This window comes from Poecilia reticulata, chromosome 19, assembly GCF_904066995.2.
Source record: "Poecilia reticulata chromosome 19, P_reticulata-male-v2, whole genome shotgun sequence".
Classification (NCBI taxonomy): Eukaryota; Metazoa; Chordata; class Actinopteri; order Cyprinodontiformes; family Poeciliidae; genus Poecilia; species Poecilia reticulata.
Window position 1 is genome coordinate 9,652,385 of NC_088848.1, and position 23,889 is coordinate 9,676,273.

At 39.1% G+C, this 23,889-nt stretch overlaps 1 protein-coding gene across 7 annotated transcripts in view; it reads left to right on the forward strand.

The window, feature by feature from the left end:
• Nucleotides 1–23,889, forward strand: part of usp54b (ubiquitin specific peptidase 54b) — a 73,138-nt gene that overhangs the window by 2,359 nt on the left and 46,890 nt on the right. For 6 of the 7 annotated variants that reach the window (XR_536319.3, XR_536320.3, XM_008437053.3 and 3 more), the window contains exons 2-3: nucleotides 7,124–7,716; nucleotides 19,400–19,492. Coding sequence is in view for 5 of the 7 variants with exons in the window: in XM_008437053.3 (XP_008435275.2) it covers nucleotides 7,561–7,716; nucleotides 19,400–19,492 (249 nt within the window). In the remaining 2 variants the exon portion in view is untranslated. Of the gene's footprint in view, nucleotides 1–7,123; nucleotides 7,717–10,174; nucleotides 10,375–19,399; nucleotides 19,493–23,889 lie in introns of those variants that run through there. The other variant, XM_017310889.2, reaches the window with a different exon arrangement.

A 23,889-nucleotide genomic window follows, 5' to 3' on the forward strand; every position in this document is an offset into this window, starting at 1 on the left:
TTGGACGGGTGGTGAACTGACAGAGTTTCATAAAGATCGCTTCATATCCCCAATCAAACATGGCGGCAGTCTGATGGTCTGATGGGAATTATTCTTCTCTATTCCCAGACACTCCTGTAGGTTGAAAAAGACTCAAAGATAATTCAAAACACATCAGCAAGTCCACTTTTAAGGAGTGGTCTAGTCAAAGACCAGATTGAAATCTGACTTTTATGCTGTGGCATGACAACAAACAGGTAATTGATACAACAAACCCTCCAGTTTAGCTTGATAATTGATTAAAGCAGTTAAACTAATAGAATAAAGTGAAACCTTTTTGATCCATCCACTTCGCTCTTCCTCATGACCATTCACTTCAGTTTCCCAACTAATTTAATTTAATAATAGCTTCACTCACGCCAAACACTCAATTTAATAATCTAAAAAGATTACAGCTGAATAGGGGAGTGTCTAATTATAAGAAGAAGTTTGTGTTTGTAATTAGACAAATTACAGCAGAACGAGTGGTGCATGAGTCTCTGGTTCATGCGTCCCATCAAACTTCAAGTCGTGTCCTTATTGATGTTTCTATCGTTTATAAGGATCTCCTAAGCTTTCACCATATCCAGCCTTTCAGCTCATCGTGTAGCAGGGATGCACTGCAAGATCTTTTTTGACAACTGTGTCCTTGTTCATTTATCTGGTATTTTAACGTTAGCATTATGCAAAAGCCAACATGGTCTGCGGTTGTGGGACCGTAAGAAGGATAAATTAAAGGAAGCTGCATGTCTGAACCTGTGTGGCGCTCTACAGGCGACAGGTCATGGGAATTGTTCTTCGCAGACCCCCAGCCACAAAGCGAAACATTTCAAAGGAAAGGATATTGAATTTTCTTACATTCACTAATTGGTTTAAGTCCTTGGAGTGTTTCTCATGCGCTGCTCATGTGTGACTGATCCCAAATTGGGTCTCGGGCCGTTTGTTGACATTTGAGGTGAGCTGAGGTGTTTTGGACTTTGTGGCGCGGGTCCAGCTGCCGTCCATGGGATGATATGCAAACGGTAAAGGCATTCTCATATAGCATATCTCCTGTGACCTTTAAAGCCAGCAGGGATGCAGCTTCTTTTTCTTGTAATTTATACGCTTTGACATGTTTCTGTTCATTCAGCCTAATGCTCTGACCAGTTCTTTATATCTTATGTTTGCTGCATACTCTCTAACTACTCTGCCTTTAGTTAATCAATCACATTGTCACATATTAATTAGTTTTATTTATTCTGTCCCCTTTCCTCTTATTAATGTCTTGTGTTCTATTTTATTTCATTTAGCAGCATTTTCTTTCTGCGTTTCCTTTTTTCATTCTTCTTTCTTTTCCTAGTTTCCTTCCCTTCACTATTTTCCAATTTTCCTTCCTTGTTTTCTCTTCTTTCCCAGTTTCATTTCCTTTGCTGATTTCCTTCCTTTTCTTTCCATTTTCTTGTTCTGTCCTTTCCTAGATTCCTTTGAAAGTTTCCTTTCCTTTCCTTTCCTTTCCTTTCCTTTCCTTTCCTTTCCTTTCCTTTCCTTTCCTTTCCTTTCCTTTCCTTTCCTTTCCTTTCCTTTCCTTTCCTTTCTTTTCCTTTTCTCTTACCTCACTTTGGAAAATCTGCTCTCTCCTTTTCCTTGGCGTTCTTTCTTCTCCTCTCCCTCTGCACTGACCCAAACTGGGAGAACCTCATGTTTCTCAGCATGCATTGTAAATAAGGATGGTTATGTAATAGCCTAATATTAAGCAAATTTCCATGCCTGTTTTTGTGTTTCCTGCTAACAGGATTAGCGGTGGACATGTGACATGGGCATAATGGGTTGCATATAGGCTACACTGTGCATGCGTACCCACAGCTCGTGTGAGGAGTCGCTCGTGTGCTTCAGTATTGCAGAGTCTCAGCAGGAAAATGACCTTGAAGTGAAACCCTTTTTTACAAACATTTAGCCGGCTGCACGCGGGGCACAAACGTAACTTTTCATACCAGTTTAAGTGTTAAAACTGAGGGATGAAAGGATGAGAGGCACAGAGGAGAGGACGCACTCTGGGCTCTCCCTATTGTCAACCGAGGCTATTTGAAGTTACACATAACCCAGTTATGGGGAAACCACTGTGTGTGCACGCACAGGAGAGCATGCATGTCTGGAAACTGGACGGAAAGAGACAAAGATGATGGGTAGACAAGGCAGGGAATGAGAACGGAAAAGTAATAAAGTTAATGAAATGGACATAAGAGAGACTAAACGTAAGTTTTTTCCAACTTTTACAAATTGCAAAAATGTACTTCTTGTGTTGTGTGGCTGCATGAGTGGGATGGAGACAGCGTGAGAGACAGGCTATTGTCCTCAGGGAGAGTATCAGCTCTTTGTGCAGCTTGTTTCACACTGGTGTCACCGTCACAAGTCACACTGACACACAGCAGGAACAGTGAAAGGCAGAGACAGTATCATCCAAAATGGTGTCAGATTATTTCCAGCTAACTCTGAGGTCAGTCGTGGAGTCGCTGAATATGTTCTTCTCTGCTAAGCAGTGCGATATAGAAGGAAACGGGTCACTGCAGTTAGCCCTGGACCTGTAGGGAGTGGAAATGATGAAAATAAATACTTGAGCCTCTCATTGAATTCACTGAGAATCATTCAAGTAAAAAAAAAATTAGAAAGATTTATTTCTCTTCATTATGACAATTATAACTTTGAAAATAGATTTTACTTGCAATGCGCTACTCCCCACCTTCCCCTGACTCATGAAAATGGCTGCAAACAGATTCAAAATTATACAACCATACATCTTTAAAAAGAGGAAGTAAAACCTCGTAAGCAACCAACAAGAATACAGAAAGTGGTTTTGGGATGGTAAATCAACAACACAACTCTTGTCTTTTCCAGCAGCCATTGTACAGCAGGAAAGCCAGCTGATCAAATGTGCTGGAGGCCCAGTCAGGTTGCTAGGTGACAGGCATAAAATATTAATTTATTGCCTAGAAAAACAGCTGCATGTCTTTTTAAGCACTTGGATTGTTTCTAGGAGCAGTTGAGACCCAAATGGAAGTACAAAAACATGTGAAATATATGTTTTTCATAAAGCAAACTGAACTTTTTTAACACCTAGGCAGAGTGTAAAATTTATTAGCTCCATTTGTTGACGCTGTGATTCATGTTAAACAAGCCCTAAATAAGCAGTGAGAGCCTGTGTTGTTCACTTTATGTGACTGACAAAATCCGTCTTCTTTGGTCTCCTTTTTTAAATTGAATTACTGACATAAATGACCCTTTGAGTCATATTCTAATTCATTGAGGTCACATTTGAAGTTGTGTTTAAATATGCATCACCAGAACATCACAGTTTGGTCCTGTCACTCAACAGTCACCTGTGCTCTTCTGGGACCAGAGGTGATAATCCCTGCAGCACACTTTGAAAACTCAGTTCCTCCGTCTGCCACATGTTCGTCTTATTATGCTAAAACTGCAAACGTTCACTGAATTTTGACTGCATTTCTTACATCTTGACTCTGGATCCCTCTCAGAAAAAGGTGGATCTATAGTTTTGGGAAATAAAATCCAATAATGAAGTTAAAATATTAAGAAACTTTTGCAGTATTAATCTTGTTTAGGTATTTTGTAACTATTTATTTGGCTGCGCTGCTTCCTATTTTATCATTTATGTTAAAATGGGAAATATGAAATCGATGTTTGTTCAGTGGTCGCAGCATCGCATCTGTTTGTGTAAAAATGTTTGTAGAGTAAAGTGAAGCTAAATTTTCTGCTGAAATGTCTAGAAGTGTGCAGAGATAAAAAAAAAAGTGAAAACATCTCTCAAAGTATCTGAAAAAACCCAGAAAATTGAAGTATCTATGTTCTAGTTTCGAGTGCAAATATTTTAGTTTTGTTTTAAGTATACTAATTTACAAGTAACTTTTTAGCATGATATAGGTATAAACAATTCTTTAATATTGGTGAAAAAGTAGCTATTAGTTATAAGTGAAATAATCTTCCAGTAGACATTTAGAATTACGATATGGAAAAAAATATCTTAATCCACTGGCAGCTTTTTTCACTTAAAAGTACGGAAAAAAATTAGGGCCACTGGAAAAAAATCTGACTTTAATCTCAGAAGAAAAAAAAAGGTCAGAACTGTGAGATTAAAGTTTTATTTTTCAATGGTCCTAACCCTCTTCTGCATATCTGCACTAGAAACTAGACCCAAAATACCTTTTTTGTTTTTGTTTTTACAGTACACTGCATGTGTGTGAGCTGGTAAGACTTTCCTCTTTATATTCTAGTGATTTGAATTCTGCTTGAAGCTTCTGTGAATTTGTCAAAAAGCCTTTGGCAGCGATCTAAAGCCAAAGCAGTCTTGATGGAGGCTGAACTGAGGTGTCGTGAACAAAAACAGACTTCTGTAGCAGCAAACCTTTTCCAGGATGCTTTTCTTCCTGTAGACTGAAGACAGACGCTCCTTTCGTCGCCCCTCCCTCGTATTTCATACTAGGGGAAAAAAATGCAACTCCTGCAGAAATCATTGCACTGAACAGAGTAGGTGTGAACTGTAAATGTTACAAAAGTCTGGACTAAACTGTCTTCAGGTTACCGATGTATAGTCATGTCATGTTTTTAGAAAATACAAAGAAATTAGAAAACTTTTTGTGCATGAAAATGTTTTTACATGTCGTCAAATTGCAGTTTTCCTTATTTTAGCTTTCTTCTTATGAAAATCTAAGTAAGTGTAAAAAAGTGTTTTCAAATAGGGCTGGGCAATAAATCAGTAATAATGTATATTATGATAGATGTAATAAATATTACATCTGTTCAATAATTTCACTGGACTCTAACCCAGATTTAAATAATTATTTCAAGTTTATTTTTTTTTTATTTTAGCCACTTTTGTTCAGTTCTGTTAAGTTTTAACTCAAGTCAGGATATGTAGTTTACTTTGTTTTTATTTTATGTAAATAAAATATTATCAAATCAGTGCGTAGACGTGCCATAAACTTTCTCCAGCTGAACAGAAACAAAACTGAAGTTATAATATTTGGATGTAAAGAGGAACAAAATAGAGATCAAATTCAAAATCTGGGTCTAGGGATGGACTCAGACCTGAACCTTCAGAGTCACATAAAGAGAATTCCAAAGTCAGCGTTCTTCCAATCTTCTGGGATTAAAGTACTGATGAGTAGAGTGACCGTACAGCAGTGGCATTAAACTCATTTACATTTTGGGCCAATATAAAACATCTGAATGTTCTTTAAGGGCCAGATGTGCCAGAATAGATTGATAAAAACCAATTAAACTATTAAAATATCAATAAATAGCTGTTCCTCCAAGATTTTGTGATTATTTTAGTGTTTTTTTTGCTGTCAAACTTGCAGATTTTGTGGTGCCAATTTAGAATTTTTATAATATTTGCTGTTAAATGTGGCTTTTTTATCACTCGTCGTATCAATTACGGACTATGACTTCACATCAAGTAAGGCTGAGGCAGCAGTCACTCACTGTTTTTGACCAATTTTGAGAAAATTTGCAGTAAAAATTAGACAAAAAAGTGGAGATCTGTTGATTTTCTGTGCGTTTTGCAGATTTTTGAAGAACTTATTGATGTAACTTGGAGTCTAAAGGACCACATAGAAAACTACAGCGGGCCCAATTTGGCCCCCGGGCCTTGCGTTTGACACATGTGCCTTACAGTATTCCAGAAAGAAAACACACACTGAACAAGCACTGCGGCTGATTTCTACAGGTTACGCCATCCGGACACACAGAGTGAATCAAAGCGGAGCGTGAATGTTCGTCCGGCGTTGTCTCCATGAGGAATTTCTCCTCGATGTGTGGCTGCTGTCTGGGCTGCCGTCCCGAGCCGTCCAGAGCAGGATCAGGGAATGTGATTGACTTGTGCCTTGACTCACTCTGGCTTCCAGGAAGTCTCCTACATCAGTACACATCATCATCATCACTCGCCAGCCCAGCGTGCAACAGAGTGTTTTGCGTGTGCTCTCTCAACCAGTTCAGCACAGTGTGTCTCTCTGTTAAATCACATGGTTCAGCTTTTCCCCCGCATGCCTGCTGCTTGGCCTATTTCCATGGTAACTAGCCGAAGATGTGGGGACACGCGTATAACACATAAGCATACATACACACACACGCACACACACACACACCTACGCAGTCCACATAAACAGCAGTTGTGAGACCTCGCCACTGCTATCTTGGTTGTGTGTGGCTGTAGGGTGCAGTCAGAGACAGGAAGTGTGATCACACACTGCACAGGCTCAGTGGGGAACACAGCCATGTACACGCACACATACACACACACCGCTGAGACAGAGGCTGGGGATGTGGCACTGTGGAGGAAAAATGGCTCACAGGGGCATGCCAGCCAAATCCCGCCATAAACCTCACAATTCAGACAGACAGACAGACAGATAGATAGTACAGTGGTGATTGTTTGAGTACCCGCAGCATCCCTGTGGCCTTTGGCCTTTCGCCAGGATGATGCTGTGGTGTTAATGCAGCCCAGCTATCAGACGAGGGAGCTTTGCCAAAAGCAGGGAAGCTATAAAGTAAGGAAGTATGGAGAGAAGAGTGGTGGGGGGACTGCGGCTCTATTACATTCTGCCCTGCGATGTTATGCAAATTCAGTCGTGTTCATGACTTTATCATCACACTAAAGTTCAGATGCTTGAATCGCCATAAGCTCCTCATTTGGTCCCTGTGCACGGATTAAAATGTGACATAACAGACAAAAGCATCCAAAATGAATTGCTGTCCATGGAGGCTGATTTTAGATTAGACAGTGTGAGCAGCGGTCCTGAAGGTTCAGTTCAGCACCATTCGTATAACCGAGCTTTAGACTTAACTAGGACTCGTAGTCTTGGACTTGATTCTCGTGAGCAATCTGTATCTTATGTTGTTAGGGCTGAAAGTACTGGATTCAAGAAAAGGAAGATGTTTTCTCCTGGATCTCCTGTTTACAAAAGCTACTGGAGTTAGCCGCTACCAGACACCCAACAGATGTTTTTTTGTTGGTCCACTTTAGATTTTCCCTTTAGAGCTGCCGTAGGAACTCGGTGTGTTCCTGTTTGCTTGATGTTTTGAGTCCTAACAGATTGGTTTTTGTGTCTTCCAGATAAAGTGAAAGAGGAGAAGAAACCACAGGGATCCCCACATGGGAGCAGCACTGCTGTCAGAGACGCTTTTATCTGAGAGAATCTGCCAAATCATTCTTTGGAAACGCTCTCATGGCTTCAAATACAGACTTATAAACCCACGGAGCTAAAAACAGAAAACCAACGCAATCACTGGCAAATATAAGTGGACCACTTTAAAAAAGAAAAACACGGCAGGACAGTGGGAGGGTTTTATGGGGGCCAGATCCCTATCCAAGACATCTTGCATCTCTTCAGTCCACAGATTTCCTTCCAGTCCTCCTTCCGTTTCCTCCTGCTCTGCCTTTCTCCCATTCTCCATCTTTCTCTCTCATGGGAGTGACATAGAGGCCTCCGCCTGGTCTTCTGCCCCACCCCTTTTCTGCATCCCTGTGGGAACGGGGACGTCCAGGTAGTGATGTCGTGGAAGAGGAACTACTTTGCCTCTGGTGGCGGAGCGGCCGGCGGGATGCAGGGGCTGGTGACCCCGAGAACCATGACCTCCATCGCTCCGAGCAAAGGCCTGAGCAATGAGCCGGGACAAAACAGCTGCTTCCTCAACAGTGCTCTGCAGGTCAGTTGGGTGAACTCACAGCCGCAGATCAACTTTAATCTAAAAATGCAGGATAATTCTCAGGAATGAGCTGCGTTAGAGCCTCTTGTCTCTTTAAATCCAGATAATATGCTGCTGGACACATGCCCCCCAACCCAACATTTACACTCACATGTAAAAATGGCTGCAAACAGATGTGCATTTATATCATACATCTTTGAAAAGCAGAAGTCGAACCTCCTGCACAACCAACAAGTATGCAGGAAGTGGTTTCTGGGTTGTAAGTCAATAACAAAACACTTGTCTTTTCCAACAGCCAATTTGCACCTCAATATAGTAACAGTGCAGACTTAACAATCGGGAGGTTTTTGTACCAGCTCGTTTTCCAGACACCAAAAAGCATTAACCTGTTGCCAAAAAACAGCCTGGTGTTTTTTTGTTTGTTTGTTTTTTTGTATTTTTTTAAAGCTCTTGGGTTGTTTTTAGAAGCAGTTTGAAGTTTTAGCAAATTGACCAATTTCTAAAACTTTGAAAACTTATTTACAGTCCCTGTGACCTTTTCCACATTGCAGCAACACGGATCAAAGTATTTTATGATATTTTAAGTTATATTAACACTATGAAGATATATAACTATTACATTTAAATTTTTCTATCACTTCAACCAATACTTTGTAGAACAATATTTTGCTTTTCTTTTGGTGATCTTATCAACCGTCTGCACAGGAAGAGACACATTCTTGTCTTTTCTTTTGGACGAATAATCAATAATCAACAGCTTAATTGATTACTAAAACAATAACTTGATCTTGCCCTACTATTCAGGCTTTGCAAAATACTTCAGACTTTGTCAGATTAGATTATAATCAGATATAAACTGCAGTTTTCACATTTTACCACTCACTTGGATCTATGTCTGAACTTTGACTAGGCCATTTTTGCACTTTAATCTGAACTACTTCAGTGTTTGGTTGTATGTGTCATGTCGTTGTCCTGCTGGAAGTTGAACTTTTAGCCCAATCTTTAGCTCCATCTGTCTCCATATCAACTCTGTGCATCTTCTCTGTCTGCGGTGAAGAAAAGCATCCCAGCATCACGATGCTTATTTTACAGTTATGAAGGTGTGTTCAAGTTGATTTGCAGTGTTTTCCACATACAGTATTTGTTTAACAAAACCACTTTCTGCCAAAGGAATCACAGTCTGGTTGTCATTAATGTGCGAGAGTTCATCTTGAGTTCAAAATCAAAAGAAAACCAAGAGAGCCAAAGGCTTTCTGGTCTCCAGTTTTAAAAATGTTAAACGTGATTTGAAAGAGAGTGACGTGGAGCGGAAATAATCTGAGCTGAATACCAAATCTGTCTGAAACCTTTACAGTTCAAAGAGACATTTTTGCGTTATTCCTACAAAATAAATGTTGCTGCAAAATCTGCATTAAGGAGATCCACTTTTAAAATACGTTATTTCTCAAATAAAACATGAGAAACGTACAAATATTTAATCTTATTTCTTTTTAAAAGGCTTTTGAACAAAGAGAAACATAAAACCATTGTAATAAGAGGACGGTGATGTATTCATGAACAATAATTTTAAATAAATGCATTGTTTTCAGTCCAAAGGCAAACACACACACACACACACACACACACACACACACACACACACACACACACACACACACACCCCCACACACACACACACAGTCAAATCCCCCCAAATTATTATTGTGATTCTTTTTAAAATATTGTTTATAGATTTTGCACAAACACCTGTCTTATTTCTTTATGTTGAAAATCTAAGATGTTCTCAGTTTTATACAATGCAGTGGATTAAATCAGGACATATTGATGGGTTAGAATGGTCCAGTTAAGACTTGAAAATTGGTGTTTCCTTTTGTGCATATTGTGAAACTAATATATGTATTTCCTTCTTTTTCTCAACCTCGACTCTGTTGATTTGTTAAATAAAATCCAGGTGAAGTCTGTGGTTGAATTGTGACAAAACGTGATAAAGTTAAAGCCTGAACGCTTCCGCAAAGCACTGTACTGTATTTTCAAGGTATTTTATTGGCCTGCGCTAATATGCACAACGCTGACTGACGGCTTATTCGTCAAAGTTGTGCAGCCCTGCCCATCTGCCCCCAAAACACTGCAGCAAACTGCAATCAGAAGAGTAACAGACACAGAATTACGGGGCAGCGTAGCCGTGTTTTAGTGGAGCTGACCTCAGCGTGGACGGCCAGTGTGTGTACGCAGAGATGCTAACTCTGCACTGCTTACACATACATAGAAAAAAAGACACTCTTGCATCCTACCAAGACTTCCAGCTGGCTCACACTACACACACACACACACACACACACACACACACACACACACACCCCCACACACCCACACATACACACACACACTGAAATGCCTCTTGACTATTGGCTTGAAAGAGAGAGAGGGGAAGATGGGAGAGAGGTTGGAGTAAGCTGAAGAGGTATTGGGCAGAAGCTTAGGGAGAGTTGATGAGAACAGAGGGGTGTAGATGCAAAGAGTAAAAGTTGCAGACTGCAGAGAGGAGGAGAAGAAGAAGAAGAAGAAGGAGGGATGAGGAGTATACAGTATGAAAAAGACGAGGAGAGGAATTCAGGGGATACTGCTACGAGGAAGAGAGGAAACAAAGACTCCAGTAAGGTAAGAGGAAAAAGGCTTGAGCAGAAAGGGTGAAAAGACAAAGTGGAGGACAAAATGAAGAAACATGCAAAGCAGCTCTAGCAGAGTGAGAATTGGGCCACCTCAAGGACACATATAGACGCTAACACACACACACACACACACGCGCACGCACACACACGCACACACACACACACACACACACACATGGAGGGGACAGCATGCTTAGCTGGACACAGATGAGCGGGGATAAACTGAGGGACAGAACTAAACTGCTTTTGGCAAGGCTTTCACTGTGTGTGTGTGTTCATGCTTTTTTCTTGTGTGGCGGTTTTTCATTCGTTAATCTTGGAATTTTATTCACTTCTATAAAAGTTAAAGAGTGCCTAAGCCTCCTGCTGAGTGAAGAGAAGAAATCTAATGTTAAATGTCCAAAAAGGGCTTGTTTTTTTCTATAGAGATGCAAATAGCAGGGGAGTAACAATAGATCTGCCTCATAAAACCTGAAGGTGCATCGATCGATTTCGGGATTCACAAGAATAAGATGAGACAAGACTGTACCAGTATTTCTGGGAAAACATAGAACAATCATCTTTTTGTTGTTTTCACAAAAACACTAAATCCAATACCTGACGATGGAAAAAAAATTATATTTATGCTTTGGAGTTTCCTTAAACTGAGATAAAAAGAGGAGGCAATGAGGCCTTGTGACCTTAAAGTCACCAGTATAGAAGCCGAAAAATACAAAAAGCTGCTGAGTAACTTCTGATATGACGTTAGTGAAAATGGATAAATACTTTTCCTTGAAATCGATATAAATCTGAGGGATTCCTGCCTCATTTACTGAATTGGATGGAAATCATTTCAGGCTGAACTATCGTTGTTTCACAAGGGCAGCGCCTTCCTGAAGTTTAATTACTTATTTTGAAGACTGAAGTTGAAAACATGAAAGGAAAAAGTCCTCCATCTAAGTGTGAGTCATACACTGACAGGCGCTGATGAATCCTGAAGCAATAACATTTTTACAAACTTTGCCTTACATCCTTTACCGTTTAAAATGATTCAGTCCTGTTGGGTCAGGCTATGCGTTGCAGTGTCATTTCTGCCAAAAAGCAGAAGATCTTCATTGATCTTAAATAGTGTTTTAAGAATCTCTGATCAGTCCAATCAGGTCCGATTATTGGTAGATGTTTGCTTCTCCAATAGGAAGCTCCATCGCAGAGTCATTAGCAGCTCATATCTAGTTATTCTCACAACATTTCATGTCTGTCACCATTTCTTTTTTTTCCAGAGTTCACAAAATGCTGTCAAACAAACAGTATTTAAAAGTGATGACGGCTTCGATAATACTTTTGTAATTATGGTAACTAATTCTTCTGTTGCTTCGAAATGAAAGCTTGAAACAAAGATGCATCCAGAGTAGCAAATCACTTTCCTTCATTTCCATGGCACTTTAATTTAGCTTAGCTACCAGATTAACTCTTATGCTAATGTCAAAATATTTCTTAGCAGATGCTAAAAAGATTTCAGTTTTTCAAAATGGTGAGACTAGAACCGCGGACATTTTCTTTCATACAGTTCCTTCAGTTTAAAGTCTTTTTCATGAGATGCAGAAAAGTGCTGCATTGCTCATAATATTCTGAACATAATCAATCCTATTGTGAAGCTGGTCCCAAAATGTTGCTTTCTGCTTCCAGTCAGCCGGCTGAAAGAAGGTAACCAGTTTGTTTTACTGCGTTTACAAGAAACAGGGCAAAAAAAAAACAAACAAACAAAAATCATGAACAATGAGGATTTTTCGACCTAAGGAGTGCTTTCCATCCCTTTTATTCATCCCAAAAATTTAAAGAAACGACATGCTGGTATAGCAAGAGCAGACAAACTGACTTATTAACCAGCATATTTGGCTCTATAAAGAGCAGAACAACAAAAAGAACACCACAAACTACTCGAATGTTATATTTATCTGTATTTAAATGAACCCCCCTTAAATCTTTTGCTTTTTTTTTAACTTTCTTTTTCTGTTAATTATAATGAAAATGCCTCAATTACCTAGCAGGTGCTAGCAAATCTCTGCTATAAAATGCTCTACCACAAGTGGATTTAGTGCGAATGTAAGACTCTCTGCGGCCCACTGGGAACCCCCTGGGCCAGGAAGTTAACCCAGTTCTGCTGCAGTGGAGCCGCTGTGAGGCAGCAGCATCAGCACCAACATCAGCAGCAGCAGACAAGTTTCCTCTGTGAGAATCAGAGGAAAAGTACTACCAGGTAAAATCTACGTTTGTGCATTCATCTGTCGTGGCTGATGTCTACCTTCAGCAGCCGTTGGGTGAAAGGCGGGGCAAACCCTCGACAGGTCACCGATTCGTTGCAGAACCTACGTACATGCTCAGCAGTTTTTCATTTAACGTAGGCAAGAGTGCAATAGCCAGAAGACGTGTGTTATGAAGTTGGCAGAAACACATGGGCTTCACTGATCGGGCAGAAATGTTTGCTTCTTTGATTCATGCAGATCACTGCATTTATCTACGCTTATCATTTTTTTTCTGCAGTGTTTCATCCAGCATTTTATACACTAAATGAACTGATTAAAAATTTTAGCTGTCATGCGATTAACACCTTCGTGGCTGTGCTTGAAATCCTTTTAATGCAGTTGCATTGATGCAGTTGAATGACAGGAAATGTAAGATAAGCTTATCAGTGGAGCAGAGGATAGCAGAATGCTTCAAAGTCATTTATATAACGCTGCAGTCGCCTGCAATGGAGGAAAAAAAAAAAATACTACAGTGTAGGTAACTTTCCACTATGTGACAAAGCAAAATGGTTTAGTGTTGATTATGCTTCATTGGTTTGCTCCAGGAGAGGCCGGGCGCTGGGGAAGCTTATCTTTGCTGATGCTAGCAGATGAGGATGAAGAACATTTATTTTATCACTGGTCTAACAGAGAGTAACAACTTTGCACGTCTATCAGACGGTTGAGTCACCAATCAACCCAACAGCACATCTTTTAATAATGGGAAGAAGTGCAGCTTAACAGAAAAAGCCCCGGCAGAACCAAAGGGGCTACCCTAACACCGTTTTCTCATGACTAATTTAATAGTTTGCAGCATATTTCCATTGTTCTTGCATCACTGCATGCAACACTTTGCAAACTCATTCCACTTTATTTATCTGTTTTGCATATTTTTATGGGTAAAGCCACAAACTTTAATGTATTCTATTTGGGATTTTAGGTGGAACACCAAAACAAAGTAGTGCATTGTTGTACTGGAAGGATGTGATAAATGGGTAAAACATTCTTCACAAAGAAAGTCCGAAAAGTGTGTTGTGCATTTGCATTTAGCACCTCTGAGTCAGTACTTTAGTTTGGGCCAATTAGAGCTGCAGGTCCTTTGAGAAATCCACAGACTGTGAGTTTTACTTTGAAAAGTAGGCTAAGCTGAGTCAGATTAATTTGAGAGCATCCATCAACGCTGATTTTTCTGAAACCTTTACACAAGTTCTCGGTGGTACTTTGGACTTGGACTGGGCCAGTCTCAGATCTGAACTGATCTGAGCCATTGCAGAATTGCTGGAAAGTGAACGTTGACTCCAAGTCTCAAATCTTTTGCGGTCTCTGTTTTAAAGGAGACTTATTGTGCAAAATGTACTTTTTGCATGTTTTTTTTTACTTTCACTACTTCCAAAATCCATCGTAAGCTCTTATAAAACTACTGAGTCGTGTTTTTGCAATAAGTTTATGTCTTTTGGTGTCTGAAAAATGAGCGGTTTCACAGTTGTCACATTCGACGTGCCTAGGAACCCCAGCAAAGCCCAGCTTGTTACCTAGCAACTGCAGAGTGCATCAGCACTATTAGTCAGCTTGTTTTACTGCGGTATGCAGTAAAACTACCATTCAGAAACCACGCGCTGCAATCTTGTTAGTTGTGCAGGAGGCTCTACTTATGCTTTTCAAAGATGTACGGTTGTGTAATAGCACATCTGTTTGCAGTTATTCTCGCATGTAAGTGTAAACATCAAATAGGGGTGCATGGCCAGCAGCAGCTCATTTAGATTTAAAGTGACAAAACGTCCTAAAACAGCTCAATCTGAAAGTAGCAAAAAAAAATCTCATTATTTAAGAATCATTTTGAGTGAAAATGTAATCAACATGTTTTGTATAGATCATTTACTGATCCTATAGTAAACATAATAGGTCACCTTTAAAAGTCCTTGTTTTAATTTCCCTCTGGGGTTGATAAAATGTATTTGATTTGATTTTCTTTTGGGGTTTTTTTCTGTTTTTTTTTTACAAGGCTGTGCAATGTTATCTGAGTTATATCATGAGTGGATAATTTATTTTAGTTTATCAGTCTTGTTTATTATAAGTAAGGCCTTTGAGCTTTCCTAGATGTTTTTAGTTTTAGTTTATTTCTTTCAAATCTCACCTTTTAATGTTGAGAGTTATTCTCTTTGGAAACCAAAGCCTTCCTAACACTTTTGTGAGCAAATCGACTCTTCTTTAGACGTTCCTCCATTTCTTCTGTTCAGTTTCATTTCAGGTGACTCCTTGTCGCCGCTTCCATTTAAAAACCTCCCATAAATAATATTCGATCTATGAATCAGTGTAAAGTAATGTAAAACCATTTGGTTGCAGATGTGCAGTTTAAGTTTTCTGCCACACGCATTTCTTCATAGGAAAGAAAAAAGTTTAATTTTGGCATGAAAACTGGCAGGAGTTTTTTATTTGTGAAATATAAACTTTGGAAAATTACTACGTTGTTATATCACTTAATAAAAGATAAGAAGAACATAAAATGTGTGCGGAAGTTTGTGGTTCCAACGTTAGAAAATGTTGAAAAGTTTAACTCTTGTGAATGCTTTTTCAATTTAATTTGACGTCATTTGAAGCTTTTTTTTGTACTTTATATAATAACAAATATATCATATTGTCATTAGATTGTGAAGTAAGATGGCTGACAAATTTTCCAGCATAAAGAACAGCAGCTTTTGTTCTTTTCTTGTTTTAATTTACTCAATAACTGATGTCCATTTAGCCATTTAATCTTTACTTTGAATAAATTGACCTTTAACATTGACCTTTCCTACTATTTAATAAACCGCACTGCTTCAATAGAAGCTCAGATAAAATGGAAGAGCTGGAAACTTACGTCCTGGCTGTGGCACAGGCAGCAGCATCCTTTAGTAATCAAAATGCAGCGAATAGAGACGCCGTTACTACATGTGGTAATGTGAGAGCAGAACAGTAGGAACAGGACATGCAGGGCAGAGGTCAGCGGCGGATGGCGGCATCAGGCAGGTGTTGTATTGCAGGTCAGGATAAAGATTTACTTTGTGCAGGAATCTAGGCGGCTTGTTTGGGTTTGTCACAACACTTATGGTTCCCATCAGTAAAGACTGCAGCGGCGTATTCTTTGTTCATTAGAAGCAAGAAAAATGTTTTTCTCTCACATTAAAATTTAGATTTATAATTTTTTTATATAATTTTAAGCTGTAAGAGCAGGATGAAGGAATATTTTAGTTTGAATCAATGAGAAGAAATGAGAGTTTATTTAAAGAAATTTAATCTTGTGTTAGTATTAACATACAGATGATATGTTTCTCTGAGATTAATGCCTCCATTTTAATTTGTTTTTAAATGCAACAATCAGGGTTTTCCCCCAGGGTATTATAAGCCTGGTGGGTCACCAGGCTTTACTTGTTCCCCCGCCAGGCTTAGCATTGGTTATTTATTGAAGTCTTTTTAAAATGTTTGCATTTTTTAACACTTTATAGTTGGTGTTCAGACATGAATCTTCCAATCTTATAATAACACATAATTATCAAGTGGTATTTTCAAATTTCCTGTCAACTTTAAACATTTTTTAACTCAAAAAAATGGCGGGCCGCTGGATGAATGACTGAACTAGCATCCAGACTTTGCAGGTTTTCTGGGGGAAACATGGCGATAACGATTAGGATAGTTTGTCCCTCTTATAATGTTTTTCTCCAGAACTTAACTTCCTTTCTTACTGAGGAAGCTACATAATTACCTGCCTCGGCTGTTTTTTGTGCATTTGTAATGTGCTCCCTTATTCTTATAAGAGTTTTACTGCAATCTGGTGACAAAGATCTTCATCCACCACAACAGAAAGTCCAAAACTTTGATAAAAACTAAACACAGACTCAAAAAAGTGTGGGGAAATGCTGGCTTTGGGTCTCGAAAAACTGGGAGGACTGACTGAGGTAGTTTTGCAGCATACAGATAAAAACTGCTTTAATTTGATTGATAAAACAACATTTAATCACACAACTGCAATCTTGAAGGCTTTCATCCAAGCGTCCCTCAGACATATAAAAAGTTACCGCGGGTCGGATTCGGCTTCCAGGCCTCGAGTTTGACATACGATTCAAAAAGACGGCACCAGCAGGTAAAAATGAATTCTTAAATGTGTTGGTTCTGCAGCTTTTGAAAGCAAATCTGCGTCCTGAGGGGAAACTCTGCGAACAGGGGGTTGTTGGGTTCAGCTGAAATTGCCTGAGATTTCTTCAGGGATCTGTTTTTGTGCAGAGTGGAGATGTTGCTCAGAGGGGCGTGTGATGTGAGCATATCATTTTTATTCAAAAATGAATCTGTTAAGTGGTTCCAGTTTTGTAGCCGTTACTGTCTTAAAACAGGCAAATCACCACATTTTAACAAGATATAGTATTAATAAATAGAGAAGAGGTGATTAGAGAAGGAAAGACTTGCTGGTAATAAGGAAGGGAGGTGCAGAGTTGGTGCACTATCCTTGCGCTTGCTGCATTGCTGTGCACGAACACGACCGAATACGCTACAGTCAGAGGAGGAGTTCAAATAACCAAGAGGAAGCAATTGAACATATAACACTGAGGTCAGCATGCAGTCTGTCATTCCTGATCCTGTGTCACTCAGGCCAAACTACACTCTGCGCTCGTGTCTCCATAACTACATGCCTGTAATTTACCAATCTCAGTCGAAGCCTCAGGGACATTGAAGCGTTATCTTTCAGCTGACTAAATGAATGCGCTAATGGCTCTTTCCTTTTGATTTTGCACCAGAGAGAGACAAAGAAGGACACTCTTCTTTTCTGTCTTTCTCTCTTCTTTCACTTTCTCTCCCACTTATTGCTGAAGATCAAGAAAGCAGAGAGGACGCTGTGTTGGAGAAGTGATTCATAAAGATGAATTTGTTTAATTTTGTGGTATTTTGAGCAGAAATGCCCCGACAAGAGTTGCTGATATTAAAAAACAAAAACAAACAAAAAAAAACATCCTCGAAGCTGAGACTGAATACAATTTATAACATTCAGCTAAATCCTTAATTTGTGTCGTTCGCTGCGGTACCCGCATCACATAATCAGCACCGTTCCCCCTCTGGGAAGATTAAACTAATCGAGCCCAATCAAGAAAGCTCTGCACACGAGCAGATGAATGGGGCTGAGGTTGCCATGGTGATACCTGAGCCCGACAGCGGAGAGGTAACAGAAGGTTTCCTCGCAGCAGCTGTAACGGCCTGTTTGAGCTCAAACGTCAACTAGAAATATCAGAGCAGCCTCAGCACTGTGAAACCAACACGCAGCCGTGTGGAACGTTTCCTCCTATTTTTGCACCAGAAAGTGAACATCACACCAGCCCAGTTTTGGTGATTTCCACGCAGTTTACTTAATATGAACTAGTTCAGTCTCACCGTGTTCACCTGCACAACGTAAACGGTTTTGTTGGCTGTAAGATCTGATTCTGATGCTTGGTTAACTTTTATTGCTCCATTTTTTTTGCATACATAAAAAAATAAAACCAACTGGAAGTGAGCCGAAGGGATTCTGGGATTTTGACGATGAAAGCTGCTTCATGTCCAGCTTGAGTTCCCAAGAAATCCTGGGCCCAAAGAGCAGAGATGTAGCATTGGAAAACTGGGTTTTATCCCCACTGTTATCCAGGAATATATATACAGTATATATATATGATATATATGTATTACATCAAGGCTAATACATATATATCAGCATGTGATGTATATATCAGCATCAGATGCTGATATATACATCAGCATCACATGCTGATGTGATGTTACATGTATAACAGTAACATGTATAACAGGAATAACAGGAATTCCTGTTATTCCTGGATAACAGTGGGGATAAAACCCAGTTTTCCAATGCTACATATACAAACATATATATATAGTCAGAATAATCAATAGATTAATTTAAACTAAAATAAGTGGTAGTAACTGCCAGGTTATAGATATATTTGGATTATTTTGGATTATGGGAGAAAAAAAGTTTTGTTAGAAGTTCAATACAAAAATTCAGAAACTTCAAACTCTTCGCCTCATTTGGACGAATGAGGTGAAATACATACTTTCCTGGAACAATATGAGGTGTGGAGGATTCTGAAAAAATATGACAATTTGCTAATACATCAAGGTTTAAACGATATTTTTGTTAAATTAGTTGGTGCTCGTTTATATTTTCTTTGTTATAAAACAAAGAGACAACTGCTTTAAATTTAAAGTAAATCCTGCTCTTGTACATAAACTTCCCTTAGCAATGTTTCAACATTTGCACCTCTAATAAATTTTTCTGATTGCCGTGCACCTGCAGATATAATCAGACCGAATGTGATGTTACCATGGAAACCGTGAGCCTTTCAAGTAATCAAATCAAAGACGACAAACCGTTACAACAGGCAGCTATTTAGGAAACTCCTCCAGGTGGTTATTTTGGGTAGATCATCATCCTTTTGAATGAAAGGAAAGGATATTTTAACAGGGGTTTTAATGGACTGTCTGTATGGGAGCAGCACTCAGGTCTGACAGGATGTGTGTGTGTTTCCCACAAATTAAAACTCCCAGCAATGTTTTTCTGACTATTCATTCCTCTTCATTCTCCATATATTTAAAGACTCAATCTGTTTGTGAATTAAAATCTCAGTCCAAGTCAAACAAGAATGCATTCCTTTCATCGGTTTTTGTGGGATAAAGTCTTATTTCTCAACTGGACAAGTTGAATAGAATAAAAAATTTGTGTGTGTTTTTGTTTTCCAGGTCTTGTGGCATCTCGACATCTTTCGGAGAAGCTTTCGGCAGCTGACCACTCATAAGTGCATGGAGGACTCATGCATCTTCTGCGCTCTGAAGGTACGAACACTCCTGTTTTTCTAAATAACTCATTTGAGTGTGTTGTTTTTTTTCTGTAAAAATCAGAACAAGTCCGTTTTTTATAATGTTTATTTATCTTCTGCCTTTATAATTCACATGGAGTGGCATTTTAATGTAATCAGGGAAAAACACAGTTACTTTGTGTAAACGCCCTGAAGAAGAGTGTACTGTGCACACAGTAATATTGGGCTTAATAATGCCAGAATAAATAATAAAGACTTAATTGTATTCTGATTAGTAATATAATTATATTAGTTGTGTTACCACCCCCACGCCACTAGAGGCAGTAGCAGGCCGGAAAAGATGCGACTAAGAAGCAGATTTAGAAGTACACAGAAAACTACAGAATTTGTTCAAAACTGTGAGCTGCGCTGAAGAAAATAAAAGAGAGAAATTCAAATACATGCTGAGAGAGAAACTCCTTCTTAAAAATGAAGATATATCACAGATTTAAAAAGAAAATAAAAACGGGAGACCGCGGATAATATAGGAAATGGCGCCTCCTTCACTTCCGGAGTGCAATGGTTCCATTTCCAAATAAGGTCTGAGGCTGACAGTGGTCCGTCCCCGCCCCTTTCTGTTTGCTGCATCGAAGTCCTTCTCAAACTGGTGGCAAAGCATACAGCCTCTTTACATCAAAGAGAGTAAATGTACCTCTGAATAGTACATTTAGCATGAGAGTCAATACATGTTTACAATACATGTTTACAGAGTGTTGATCTCCTTTTCAAAAGCTGAATTTACTTTGTTTAAACTCAGCCGTGTCACTCACCCAAACCAAATGAAGTCTTTATTTAATACAGATTATTCACTCAGAAACAATACAACAATCTCTCTGTTCTGCTTATAAATTAATTATATTCTGTGATTCTCTAATTCATTTCTCGTGGCGGAAGCTGAGGTTTGGTGTTATCCAAGTCATGGGAATTTGATAAACTTGCACCGTCTTAAAACTGACTCATCGGGCAGAGATTTGCTCACAGTCATTGAAATATGAGCAAAAAAATCACACTTGATATGAATATCATATAACGTGAGGGAGGTCTGGTTCTGCTTCTGTTTTGTTTCATAATCAGATTTCTTTTTCTTCTTTTGTTTTTTTTTTTATTTTAATCCATATTTTCTTTTAACTTCACTGACAGATCAAGCACCAGAAAATGTGGACTAGAATCCCATCATCTCCTTCTTTAGTCCAATTTTTATCAAAAAAGTGAAACAAGTGTCTCTCAAATTGTGTTATCAATCAAAAATATATTTTTTCTGCTTTTATGTGCTGTCAAAAATCATTCATACCCTTCTTGATAATCAATGAAAAAGATATTTATTGAAATGAATGCAATCAGACTCTTTCCTCATGCCAAACATGGGAGAAATGTTACAGGTGAAATAATCTGCCAGTGGAACTAGTACTTTTTAAAATTAATGTTAATGCATTATTGACTTAAAACAAGCTCTTATACCTTCTTGAAAAGTTACTTTAAGTTATTTATGTTTTATTTCAAGTGAATTAAAACTAAGCTAAAAATACTTAATAAGATTTTGTGTTTTTGCAGGCAGGACCGACCATCTCTGTCATATCGTTTAAAGAAATAATATTGTACATATGGGATCAGTTTCAGAAACATTTTTACATGAACCCACGCTAATTGGCCCCTGATTGTTGTTTTGAACATGGTGAACCCATAGGGGACAGTGTAGCGCAAAGCTAAAATCTATGTCAGCCAATGAGATTGCTTCAAAACAACGACTTCCTGTGAGGAATTAAACATGGCGCCAGGAGGGTCATGTGTGTGGAAAGAAATGTAGGTGGAACTACTTTTGAATAGTCTATTAGCTTATAAAGTCACTAAAACACAAGATAGTGTTGATTAGGAATTAAGTTAAACTATGTGGATATATTGGTGCATTGTTTGTCATAGGCTGTAATGGTTGGCACTTTAAATCTGTTTTCCCATGAACACATACAAACATGGAGTTTTCTCTAATCTCCACTTTGGTGTGACTTTTTCATAATTGGTTTTAGTGGTATAAAACTGAGCTTCTGTGGGGATGAAAGAAAAAAAAGGCATAAAAATATATTTGTTTTCCCAAATTTTAGGCTACATGTGGATTAGGCCTCAGTTGTCTTTGATCATTTTACACATAAATGTTAACCAGAACCTAAATAAATGGTTAGATTGTAATACAAATAGTTGAATAATAGTTACACTGAGTTATGTGTGATATTGGTGTACTTTTGTTTAGCTTGCATATTCATATTTATCGTGCTAACTTGATATTTATATAAATGCACCATTGCTGGAACATAAATGCACTTCAGTATTGGAAGTCTGTCGCAAAATTATCCATCTCTTTGGGAGCAAACTATAAAGAAAGGTTTAAAAGTTTTGCACAGTCCTTTGGTAGCCTGGCATCCCAGCAGCCCAGAAGATGAAGATCTGTAACCTCCTGCCTCCCTCCTAATGACCAGGCTTAATGCAGCTCCGCTCCGGCCATTTGTTGCATCAGTGCCATTATACATGTGTCTCATCCTGGAAGTGTGTGATGCGGCCCCGGTGTTGATGTGCGCGCTCCACACGCCGCTCCGTCTCCAGCGCCTCGCTGTAATTAATTGGCCCGGCTGAAAGCGCTGAGCCAGCACATCCCACGCTGGGACACTGAAATAAGAAACGCTCACAAATCTCACTTTGCACTCCAGCCACGCACCTCAGGAACCTCCCGCTTGCGCCGCACACGTACAGGATTTGTAGCGCGCCGCGCCAGTCAGCTGTGGGTGTAGAAATGTAAGGTGGTGTCCCGTATTTTCCTGTCAGGTTTCATTAACCGTCCTGCCAGCTATCAGCTGCAACGCTGCTCCCCACAGTCTGCTTGGAGTTGATTAAAGCATCCGAATAACCGAGGCAGACACCCACCAAATTAGCTTCAATGGAGTGTTAAATTTTTAAACAACTTCTTTAAAGATGCAGCAACAAAAATTAAGGTTATGTTTTACTTCACTTGAGGTTGATTTGCAGCAGATGAAGGCTGCATCGTGTAGTGGAGATAAGTTCAGAGGACGCCGGTAGCTATCCCTCAAGAAAATCACTGCAACAATTTATCTCTCTCAGCAGCAAAACACTTCCACATTTACACACGCGCACACTTGGATGCAGATTCCTGAGAACACACTGCAATAACCAGGAAAAAGAGTGAGGAAAGGGATTGAAAGAATGGAAAACTGGAGGAAAGAAGGGAGAAAATGAATGAACATGGGAGTGGGTGCTGATTGTTTGTGTTTTCACACGCTGACATGTGCGCACACACTTAAACACACATCTCTAACTCACTCACTCCGCCCCCTCTCTCCCTGCACTCCTCCCTCCATCCCTCCCTCTCTGTAGGGTCTATTCCCCCTCCATTCTCCTTGGCGCAATGCTGCAGTCAGCACAGACACCATATCGCACACATACACACAATATTGCTCACACTTTCCCTTTTTCCTCCTCTCTCTCTCTCTGATTCTGTCGTTCACACACATACACACTCCTCTCCGTCAGCAGCACGACTGCATTACCTTTTCCGTTGCCAACACTCGACTTGCACTCACTCTGATGAAGCCTATTGTTTGAGAACATTTTCACACCGTTATCATCGCAGCCATTTTGGTGAACTACTTCCAGAATGCCACCTGAAATCAGATCTACTTAACTTATAATAAAGGACAAACCATTAGGGAATCAGTTATGCCAGAATTAACATATCATGATTTTTTTTTCTTCACAATTTCCCTACTTAAAAATAGCGATTAAAGCCAAAACACATTGCTAAACACTTCAATATGGACATATTTTAGCAGGGTTTCTGCAGGTTTCACCAACACAAATGTAAAACTTTTAAATATAATTTTGAATGAAATTTAAGACCTTTACCTCCACAGAAATATACAAACTTCGTCCTGCCAACTGGCGATAAATTCGCACATGATAAACGCAAAATAAAAAACAAGTTAGCTAGCGAGGGTATGTTAGCGGGGAGTGTGACCAAAGTTTTGCCTGACTGAAAAGTTCTGCAAGAAGAAAAAAGTAATTAAATCATTCTGTCAAAATGTAAGATCTGTAACTAGCATATTAAAGGCTAACTTAAATTTTAAAAAAAAATTATTTTAAGATCTTTTAGATGCATGATTTAAGAGTTTTTAAGAATTAAGGACATTCTAGAGACGTCATGTAGATGCAATTGTCATTTAACTAAATTCATCTCAGTAGTTCTGCATGGAGTTCATATCAGACCAGTTTGCTGGTCAATCAGGGACATTGATGAGACAGTCATTAGCATAAATGTTTGTATCTTTAGCCGTGTTGACAGGCGCTGAGTCGTCCTTGAAAACATAATCAGCA